The 11,366-nt window shown below is 42.2% G+C and overlaps 1 protein-coding gene across 1 annotated transcript in view; it reads left to right on the forward strand.

Annotated features, from left to right (window-relative positions):
- Positions 1-11,366, forward strand: part of SEH1L (SEH1-like (S. cerevisiae)) — a 54,392-nt gene that overhangs the window by 19,957 nt on the left and 23,069 nt on the right. The window contains exons 2-3 of the mRNA XM_011936663.1: positions 810-860; positions 4,375-4,521. Coding sequence (XP_011792053.1) covers positions 810-860; positions 4,375-4,521 — 198 coding nt within the window. The remainder of the gene's footprint in view (positions 1-809; positions 861-4,374; positions 4,522-11,366) is intronic.

An 11,366-nucleotide genomic window follows, 5' to 3' on the forward strand; every position in this document is an offset into this window, starting at 1 on the left:
GCAATGTGCGTTAAAGAGATAGTACGTGCGTTAGAGAAGCTTCCTTCAGACATGAGTTACAGTGCTGTTGAGTGAGTTCAATAGTGATGAATAAACAATATGTATTAAATAAGTTCTCTTTAAACAGAAACACACATTAAACAAGGTCATGTACTGACCGGTTGACAAAAATGTAGATCAGAGACTCACAGGAACCTAACCTAGTATTTCCCCTGGCAGCAATGTTTCTGTGGTGGAGGCGACGCTGTAGAAAATAACTACCTTGAATAAGGAGATTTGACTGTAACTAATTGACTCTGTTATTTAGAGCTCAGCTTCCTGAATCCCTCAGTGCTTGGCCCAGTGCTTGACCCATTCAAGGTTCTCAATATATATATATATATTTGAGACGGGAGTCTCGCTCTGTTGCCCAGGCTGGAGTGCAGCTCACTGCAACCTCCGCCTCTGGGGTTCAAGCGATTATCTTGCCTCAGTCTCTCTAGTAGCTGGGACTACAGGCATGGGGCACCACACCTGGCTAATTTTTGTATTTTTAGTAGAGACAGGGTTTCACCACGTTGTCTAGGCTGGTCTCAGACTCCTGACTTCGTTTGCCTTGGCCTCCCAAAGTGCTGGGATTACAAGCGTGAGCCATCGCACCTGGCCTCCCAATAAATATTTAATTGAATGAATGAATGTTTACTTGCTGGTTGTATTCTTTTGTGAATTATATGTTCATCCCTTTGCTTGTACACTGATTCAGTCTTATAGTTTTTGTATCAATTTGTAGGAATTTTTGCATAAAATATCTGCCTTTTATTTTCTTGTAGGTCTGGGATAAAAGTGAAAGTGGTGATTGGCATTGTACTGCTAGCTGGAAGGTGAGTGTTTATTTTTAGTTATTAAAAATACAGAAATATTTACTGTTTATTTCATAGTTATCAATGAATTGTTTTGAGAAGATGATAAAATTAATATAGTAGTTCTTTTCATGGAGAGACATTTTACTGTTTTTCACTATTAAAGTAACAAGTGTGTTTCTCAGAATTTGAGAGTAAGAAAATCTGTAATTATGTAGCATTCTAACATAATTATCTTAGTAATTCAGAATATTCCTTTTTCCTTTACGTATTTTAATAGTTGTAATGTTACATACATAGTTTTCTCTTTAAAAAAAAAAAACCTTTACTCAAGTAGAAATTTTCTTCTTTTTTTGGGGGGGACAAAGTCTTGCTCTGTTGCCTAGGTAGGAGTGCAGTGGTGTTATCTTGGCTCACTGCAACCTCTGCCTGTTGGGTTCAAGTGATTCTCCTGCCTCAGCCTCCTGAGTAGCTGGGACTATAGGCACACACCACGATGCCCGGCTAATTTTTGTGTTTTTAGTAGAGATGGGGTTTTGCCATGTTGGCCAGGCTGGTCTCAAGCTCCTGACCTCAGGTTATCCGCCCTCGGCCTCCCAATGTGCTGAGATTACAGGCGTGAACTACTGTGCCCATCCAAGTAGAAATTTTCATACCTTAAAAGTCATCCATTTTAAATGTACAGTTCAGTGAGTTTTAGTCAACTTACAGAGTTGTGCGGTCATCACTGTGATCCGGTTTTAGAACATTTCTCTCAAACTCAGACGTTTGCTTGTGGCCTATTCCCACTCCAAGCCCCAGGCAACCACTGATCCATTTTCTGTCTCCATGGGTTCCTCTCCCCTACCCTCCTCTGCCCTTTTCTTGAGCTGGAGTCTTGCTCTGTCGCCCAGGTCGAAGTGCAGTGACGTGATCTCGGCTCGCTGCAACCTCGGCCTCCTGGGTTCAAGCAATTCTCCTGCCTCAGCCTCCTGAATAGCTGGGAATACAGGCACCTGCCACCACGCTTGGCTAATTTTTGTATTTTTAGTAGAGACAGGGTTTCACCATGTTGACCAGGCTGATCTCGAATTCCTGACCTCAAGTGATCCGCCCGCCTTGGCCTCCCAAAGTGCTGGGATTACAGGTGTGAGCCACCACACCCGGCCTGGTTTATCCTTTCTAGAAATGTCATGGAAATGGAATTTTGAAATACATAGTCCTTTGTGTCTAGTCACTTTCCTTTTGCATGTTTTGAGGTTCATCCATATTGTGTCATGTGTCAGTTTGTTCCTTTGATACTGAGTAGTCAATTGTATATATATTGCCACGTTTTGTCTGTCTGTTCACCAGTTGATGGACATTTGAGTTGTTTCTAGTTTTTGGCTATTACGAGTAATATTAAGAACATGCCGTGTAAGTCTGTGGACATATATTTTCATTTCTTTTGGATAGATGCCTAGGAGTGGAATCGATGGGTTATATATACTTAGCTTTCTAAGAAACTACCAAACTCTTCCAAAGTGACAGTGTCCACCAGCCATGTGTGAGGTTCCAGTTTCTCTACATCCTCACCTGCACTTGATGATACCTGTCTTTTTTATTATAGACATTTTAGTTGCTGAGAAGTGACCACAAAATCATTGGATTTTGTTTGTATTTCCTTAATACCTCATGTTGATTATTTTTTCATATGCTTATTTGCCATTCATATATCTTCTTTTGTGAAAGTTCTATCCAAGCTCCCCCCTCCTTTGAGGTGAGATTCACATATCATAAAATTAATACTTTTAAAGTAAACAATTAATTGGCTTTTACTTAATTTACAGTGTTGTGCAGCTATCACCTCTTTCTAGTTCTAAAATATTTTTATTATTCCAAAAGGAAACCCCTATCTCTTGCTTTTAAGCCTAACATATTTCATATGTACTTTTCTATATCTTTAAAGGCTTTTTATTAACAGCCAATAAGAATACCATTTTACTTAACTAATGGATATTTAAGTTTCCATTTTATTGTTATGAGCATCTTTGTGCAAACCTTATTCTTTAGTTAGATTGCATTTTACTGTAAATCTAATAAAACTTACCTGCCTTAATGTGCATTTTTAACTTTATAGCCCTGTATAAGTAAGAATTAAAGATGGTACAGAAAACACTGGACAAAACAAGGTTAACAAATAAGGGTGCAAAATGTACCTTTAATTGGTGACATTACCATGTTGAAGTTATTGGTTAAACTATTTTTATGTTGTTGAATGTAAAAAATGTTAGCTATAGAGTGTGAAACACATTTTCTGCATGTTGTTTGTTATTATACAGTATTTTCCCTGAGAAGCACCTGAGAATTCTTTCGATGGTGACATTCTTTAAGATCTTTATATCCCTTCTCTAATCCCCTGCACTCCCACCCCTTGGCCAACGTGAGGGGTGTAAGGATTTGGGCTTCCCCATATCTACTCTTCATACAGTAGTCTATTATCAATGGACTATATTGTCAGTTAAAATCATTTAAGCATTTTATGGCTACAATCTCTATATATTATTAGACTTTTGAAGCAAATTTTTTTTTTTTTTGGAGATAAGGTCTTGCTTTGTCACCCAGGCTGGAGTGCAGTGGCGCAATCTTGGCTCACTGCAGCCTGAACCTTCCAGGCTGAAGTGATCCTCCCACCTCAGCCTCCCAAGCAGCTGGGACCACAAGTGCTACACACCACCACGCCTGACTAATTTTTTGTAGAAATGGGGTTTTGCCATATTGCCCAGACTGGTCTCCAACCCCTGGGATCAAGCAGTCTGCCCACCTCAGCCCCCCAAAGTGCTGGGAATACAGGCGTGAACCACTATGCCTGGTTGAAGCAAATTTTTTAAAAAAGTATTTTTTTCATTGAGCTATAATTTACATATCATAATGTGCACCCATTTAAAGTGTACAATTTAGTGATTTTAAGTATATTCATTAAATTGGCAACCACCACCACTTCTAATTTCAGAACATTGTTTGCCACCTCTAAAGGAAACCCAGCACTCATTTAGCCATCACTTCATGTTCACTCTGCTCCCAGCCCCTGGTAACCACTCATCTACTTTCCGTCTCTGTGGATTTTGGAGCAAATAAATCTAATGTTATTTATTTTATTAGACGGGTATTTTCTGTAGAAAGAATTTACAAGTAAAATGGTGGACTTGTAGAATCTTTGTTTTACAAAGGTTGGTTACGCTAAACTCTGAAGCAACTCTCCAACTATCAGTACTGGAAGTAGTAAACTTTATCTGGCTAGATTTTTGTTTTATTAGTAAAATGTCAAAAGAACTGAACTCCAGAAGCGCTATAATCCTAAATATAGAATGTCTTCTAAAGGTTAAAACATTCCGGATTTAACTTTTTATTTACATGTTATGTTGATCAGTTTTCTTCTCTTATAGAAGTAAAACTATATTCTGTTTCCTCACATAAAACCAGTATTTATGAAATATGAATAAACTAAGTTTTTAGGAAAAAAGGAGCCCTGGAATAACGAATATCTGTTCTTTTCTTTTTCTTTGGGATTCCCCAGACACATAGTGGATCTGTATGGCGTGTGACATGGGCTCATCCTGAATTTGGACAGGTTTTGGCTTCCTGTTCTTTTGACCGAACAGCTGCTGTGTGGGAGGAAATAGTAGGAGAATCAAATGATAAACTGCGAGGACAGAGCCACTGGGTGAGACATTTGTTAGTATTCTGGGGACTGGGAAGACGTGAGCAGCCAAGGAACGTTAGTCCCAAGGCTACCTCAGATAATTGGTAAAATATCACCACTCCCTCTATTTTGACCAGTTCTAAAGTTCTTTCTTCCATGTTTTTTTCTTTCTTGTTTATTTCATTTTAACTTGGGTCTGAAGCAATACTTAGGAGCATCATTGCATTGCTTATAACTTTTATGATGAATCCAGAATATCTGCATTGTATTTGATTTTACCTATTAGTGTATTTTATGATGGTCGTATATGATTTTTAAGTATTCTCGTTCACTGCAGTCTCAAACTCCTGGCCCCACCTCAGCTTCCTGAGTTGCCGAGATTATAGGCGTGAGCCACTGTGCCTAACTCTAAAATTCTTTTTGTTTTTTAACCTTAAACTCTTAAGGGTTAATACAATTCTTTTTTTTTTTTTTGGAGATGGAGTCTCATTCTGTCGCCCAGGCTGGAGTGCAGTGGTGCGATCTCGGCTCATTGCAAGCTCTGACTCCCGGGTTCACGCCATTCTTCTGCCTCAGCCTCTTGAGTAGCTGGGACTACAGGCGCCGGCCACCACGCCCGGCTAATTTTCTGTATTTTTAGTAGAGATGGGGTTTCACCGTGTTAGCCAGGATGGTCTTGATCTCCTGACCTCATGATCTGCCCTCCTCAGCCTCCCAAAGTGCTGGGATTACAGGCGTGAGCCACTGTACCCGGTCAAGGGTTAATAAAATTCTTTAAAAATTGTTTCTTCTGTTTTGTGGTTACTTTTGTTTTCTTAGAAAATATACTCTCCTCGGCCGGGTGCAGTGGCTCACGCCTATAATCCCAGCACTTTAGGAGGCCGAGGTGGGCGGATCACCTGAGGTCAGGAGTTTGCGACCAGCCTGACCAACGTGGAGAAACCCCGTCTCTACTAAAAATCCAAAACTTAGCTCGGCATGGGGGCTCATGCCTGTAATTCCAGCTACTCAGGAGGCTGAGGCAGGAGAATCGCTTGAACCCAAGGGGCAGAGGTTGCCATGAGGTGAGATCGTGCCATTGTATTCCAGCCTGGGCAATAAGAGTAAAACTTCATAAAAAAAAAAAAAAAGAAAATATACTCTCCTCATGCCTGTAATCTCAGCACTTCGGGAGGCCAAGGCGGGTGGATCACCTGAGCTCAGGAGTTTGAGACCAGCCTGACCAACATGGTAAAAACCCCTTCTCTACTAAAAATACAAAAATTACAAAAATTAGCCAGGCATGGTAGCAGGTACCTGTAGTCCCAGCTACTCTCGGGGCTGAGGCAGGAGAATCTTTTGAACCCGGGAGACAGAGGTTGCAGGGAGCCGAGATCGCTTCATTGCACTCCAGCCTGGGGGGCAACAGCGAGACTTCATCTCAAAAAAAAAACACTCTCCCTTATCTGCCTCTGTTTTTATCGCCGTCTTTGCCTTACTGGATGTTTGATTTTGGGCAAGAACATAATATAATCTGTGTGCTGTTGAAGTTCCTCATTTATAAAGTGGAAACATTGAATTAGATTATATGTAAGACTCTCTAGCATTTTCATATGAAGGTATTATCATCTGCAGGTTTTTCCCCCCCTTTTATGATTTGTTTTTTGTAATAGATAATCATGCACATGGTATAACTTTCAAAAGACACAAAAGGAAGTATGTAGTGGGAGTGTCCTGCTATTACCCCTCACCTACGCTCCCTAGTGCATGATACTACATTAGAGCCAGTCGCAGCTCATTGCCGTCTCAACCTCCTGGGCCTAAGCGATCCTCCCACCTTAGCCCCCCAGGTAGCTGGGACCACAGGCGTGCGCCACAGGCTAATTTTTTTATTTTGTAGAGATAGGGTTTCACCATGTTGCCCAGGCTGGTCTTGAACTCCTGGACTCAAGCAGTCCTTCCACCTAGGCCTCCCAAAGTGCTGTGATTATAGGCGTGAGCCACTATGTGGGCCATGATGCAGTTTTTTATTGTGGTAAAATATGTATAATGTATTATGCCTCAGTTTAGCTTTTTTTTTTTTTTTTCCCCCACACAGAGCGTTGCTCTGTTGCTCAGGCTGGAGTACAATGGTGGGATCCCAGCTCACTGCATTCTCCGCCTCTGGGGTTCAAGCGATTCTCCTGCCTCAGTCTCCTGAGTAGCTGGGACTACAGGCATGTGCCACCATGCCCGGCTAATTTTTTTGTGTTTTTAGAAGAGACGGGGTTTCACCACGTTGGTCAGGCTGGTCATGAACTCCTGACCTCAAATGATCCACCCGCCTTGGCCTCCCGAAGTGCTGGGATTACAGGCGTGAGCCACGGTGCCCGGTCCATTTTCACTATTTGTAAGTGGTATAATTCAGTAGAATTAATTATGTTCACAGTGCTGTGTACCCATCACTGTTATCTATACCCAAAACTGTTCATCATTGCCAACATAAACTCCATATTGGTAAAGAATGCGCCTCCCCCTTCCTCCTCCCACTACCCCCATTCAACTGTCTATCAATTTGACTAGGTACTGCATATAAGTGGAATCACAGTATTTGTCCATTTGTGACTGGCTTGTTTCACTAAGTAAAATGTTTTCAAGGTCTGTCCATATTGTAGCATATGTTAACTTTATTCCTTTGTATGGCTGGGTAATATTGCATTGTGTGTGCATACCACATTTTGTTTATGCGTTCGTTTGTAGACGGACCCTTGGGTGGTTTCCACTTCATGGCTATCGTGAATACTGTGAGCATTGTTGTACAGATGAATGTTTGAGACCGTGCTTTCGATTATTCTGGATATACACCTAGGAGTACAATTGCTGGCTCGTATGGTAGTTCTGTGTTTCACGTTTTTAGGAACTGTCCGACTTTTCCACAGCAGCTACACCATTTTACATTCCTACCAGCAATGCTCAAGGGTTCCAGTTTTTCCGGATCTTCATTAGCACTTGTTATTGTGCTTTTTATTGTAGCCATCCTAGTGACCGTGTTGTGAAGTGATATCTCCATTGTGGTTCTGATTTGCATTTCTCTAAGAATTACTGATGTTGACCATATTTTCATGTGCTCATTGACCAACTGTATGTCTTCCTTGGAAAAATACTATTCATATCCTTTGCCCATTTTTTAAAATTGGGTTTTCTGTTGTTGTAGGAGTTCTTTATATGTTCTAGATATTAATCCCTTATCTGGTGTAGGTTGAGTATTCCTTATCCATAATGCTAGGATTCAGAAATGTTTTGGATTTCAGATTTTGGAATATTTGCATTTATACTTACCAGTTAAGCATTTGCCTACTTATTTATTTACTTAATAGAGTTGCCCAGGCTGGTCTTGAACTCCTGGGTTCAAGCGATCCTCCACCTTGGCCCCTCCAGAGTGCTGGGATTACAGGTGTGAGCCACCATGCCCGACCCCAGTTAAGCATTCTGAATCCAAAACTTTGAAATTCAGAATGCTACAATGAGCATTTTTTTTGAGCATCATGCCAGTGCTGAAAAAGTTCTGGATTTTGGAGCATTTCAGATTTCAGATTTTTGGGTTTCATATGCACAATCTGTAAATGATTTACAAACACTTTCTCCCATTCTGTGGGTTGCCTTTTTCACTCTTGATGATTTTGATGCACAAAATTTAAAAATTTCGAAGTCTAGTTTATCTATTTTTTTCTTTTGTTTCCCATGCTTTTGGTGTTATATCCAGGAAAGCATTGCCAAATGCAGCGTCAGGAAGACTTTCCCCAGTGTTTTCTTCTAAGATTGTTACAGAATCCTCAATTCAGGCTTGTATCCCCAGTGCGGAGCTGAGACCAAATACTGAGTCACCGGTACTTGGAGATAGAGAAAGGTTTATTCGATTTGGCTAAAGCAAGAAGGTGGGAGGGCAAAATCTCTTAAATTCATCTAAACAAAAGGAAGCAGTGGGTAGTTTTTAATGTGACTAGAGAGTAAGGGAGGGGGAGTTCCACAGAATCTAGTGGAAAAGTCTGTGTTTTTTAAGTCTCAGGTAACGCCTTGAGCAACCAGACGTCTGGTTGTTAGCAGCTGGTAACGGTGTCCCTAAAGCCATTCATTTCTTCTGGCAATTTTTCTTTACCTGACCCTGAAGTTATCTCTTCCTGCTTGACAAAGAAAAGCAGTACATCAACACTTTACCATTATATGGTTTGCAACAAGGAATATTTAGCAAAAAGTGAGTGATTAACATGTGCAAGCAAGCAACGGCCTGATAAAAATTATTTATTTCAGTCATTAAAAAATGCTAGGGTGCTGAAATCTAGTTTTCCCAGCACCATTTATTGAAAAGACCATTCTTTCCCCTGTTGAATGGTCTTGACACCTTTGTTGAAAATTAATTGGCTATATATATGGAGGATTGCTTTCTGGGCTCTCTTGTGGACCACTGGTCTGTATGTCTCCTTGTCCTAATAGCACACTGTTTTAATTCCGGTAACTTTGTAGCTTGTGTGGCTATTCAGACTGTTTTACAGCTCTTCTAGGGGGAGGAGTATGTCTGATTGTCTTTGCACTAGGGCTTCCCTAAGCCAAACAGCTGCTTATGGGGAGGAGAGAATAGAAATTTATAGACTTATAAAGGATTTTTTTGGCGTTAAGTCGGAGGTGTGTCAGTTCAGTATACTATAGGTTGGACTTGGGAGTGGTGACATAAGAAGGACTTTCTTCAAACTTCAAGATACTTATTTGTATTTAGTTTAGTCACCTTTCATTAATATATTAGCAGTGGCGAATCCATTTGTGTGTGCAGCAACCTTATTTCTTGCCTCCTCAGAAGAAAGAATTCCACCTAGGGGCATAAGGCAGAGTAACAGACCAAGGTAAGTTTTAGAGCCAGAGTGGAAGTTTGTTAAAAATTTTTACAGCAGAAATGAAAGGAAATAAAATACACTTGGAAGAGGACCAAGTGGGTGACTTGAGAGAGTCAGTGCGAGGTTTGACCTGTTGTAACTGAGCGAGTTGTGGACAAACGCCACACTGTGAGACTCATTCAGGAGTCCTTTTATTGCCGGTGACCCAGACGGCTAGCGCTCAAAATTTTCTCGGCCTCGAAGAAGGGGCTAGATTTCTTTTTATACCATGGTCTAAATAGGGGAGTGGGAGTTTAGCTGAAGCATTTTTTACAGAAGCAGAACAGGCGAAAAGTTAAAAAATTAATTGGTTGCAGAAGCAGTTACAGAAAAATAAACAGTTCCAGGCGCAGGGACTCAAACTATCACAGAGAGATACATGCAGGGGCTTTAGGTACCATCCACCGAGCACATCCCCAGGAGCTGCTGATTCAGCTTGCCTCAATATCGTATCAGTAAGTGCATTCCTGGACGTCAGCTTGCACTGGTTACTCCTTGGTAACCAGTGGGGAGGTAAGGTGGGCTGCAAGTGAAGGCACTAAAATGGAGTCTGTCCGGCTCTCTCAGCTAAGAGAGACAATCAGGTTAAAACAGACCTTTGACTTGGGCTGTTAGACATTGGCGTGCTTCCCGGGGGGTGCGTCTCTTCTCCTCTGATTCCTCCCTTGGGGTGGGCAGTCCGCGTGTGCAGTGGCCCGCTCGTGCTTGGGAGGGGCTGCGTGTGCGGTGTGTTTACTGAAGTTGTGCAGATGCTCGCTTGAGGCGGTCTTCCCTTATCAGAATGTTCCTGGAAGGTCATAGATCAGCCGAGTTCTGCCATTTTGCCTCTTAGTGCACATGCGCGAGCCCGCTCGTCCCCCCCTCCTGAGGTCTTGCCAGGCGCTGCTGATCGCCAGTTTCCGGTGTGTGTGTCTGTGGGGAGACTGCCTTTCGCGGGCACTGGCTGCAGCCAATGATCAGTTCAGAGAGAGAGTTTAACAACTGCCTGCCTGTCACCTGATGGTTGCTTGATGTTCCTGGTGGGGTGGGGCTTCTGCTGCCCTGCTCCTGTCTGATTACTTACTGTAACAAATGCATTGATTTTCTCCACATCTGTGTTTATATTATTCAGTGGTGTCTGTAGACAAAAGTTTGCTAAGGTGTTATCTTTGAAGTTTATGTAATATCATCCTTTTAATATCGAGACTCTTGTTTTTTGAGACGGAGTCTCGCTCTGTTGCCAGGCTGGAGTGCAGTGGCGCGATCTCTGCTCACTGCAAGCTCCACCCCCTGGGTTCAGGCCATTCTCCTGCCTCAGCCTCCCAAGTAGCTGGGACCACGGGAGCCCACCACCACTCCCAGCTAATTTTTTTGTATTTTTAGTAGAGACGGGGTTTCACAGTGTTGGCGAGGATGGTCTCGATCTCCTGACCTCGTGATCCGCCCGCCTCGGCCTTCCAAAGTGCTGGGATTACAGGCGTGAGCCACCACGCCTGGCCAATATTGACACTCTTTAAGAAGCATTTTGGTAACCATAGACAGTAATCTGTTGATTTCTAAACTTTATTGACTTTTTTTTTTTTGAGACAGAGTCTCGTTCTGTCACCCAGGCTGGTGAGTGGCATGATCTCGGCTCACTGCAGCCTCCGACTACCACATTCAAGCTATTCTACTGCCTTAGCCTCCCTAGTAGCTGGGATTGCAGGCACCTGCCACCACGTCTGGCTAATGTGTATATTTTTAGTAGAGATGGGGTTTCACCATGTTGACCAGGCAGGTCTTGAGCTCCTGACCTCTAGTGATCACCCACCTTAGCCTCCCAAAGTGCTGGGATTACAGGCTTGAGCCACCGCACCTGGGCTTATTGATGTTTGTAGTAAGGTTTCATCTTATCTGTGTGCCAGAAGGTAACTTTTAAATGTGATGTTGGAATTTTACAGTGATTACAGAGCTTGCTTTCTACCATTCTTTTGGTCTCTGTTAAATGCCTTCACTTAAAAGTGC

Source organism: Colobus angolensis, unplaced genomic scaffold (genome assembly GCF_000951035.1).
Source record: "Colobus angolensis palliatus isolate OR3802 unplaced genomic scaffold, Cang.pa_1.0 Scaffold155, whole genome shotgun sequence".
Taxonomy (NCBI): domain Eukaryota; kingdom Metazoa; phylum Chordata; class Mammalia; order Primates; family Cercopithecidae; genus Colobus; species Colobus angolensis.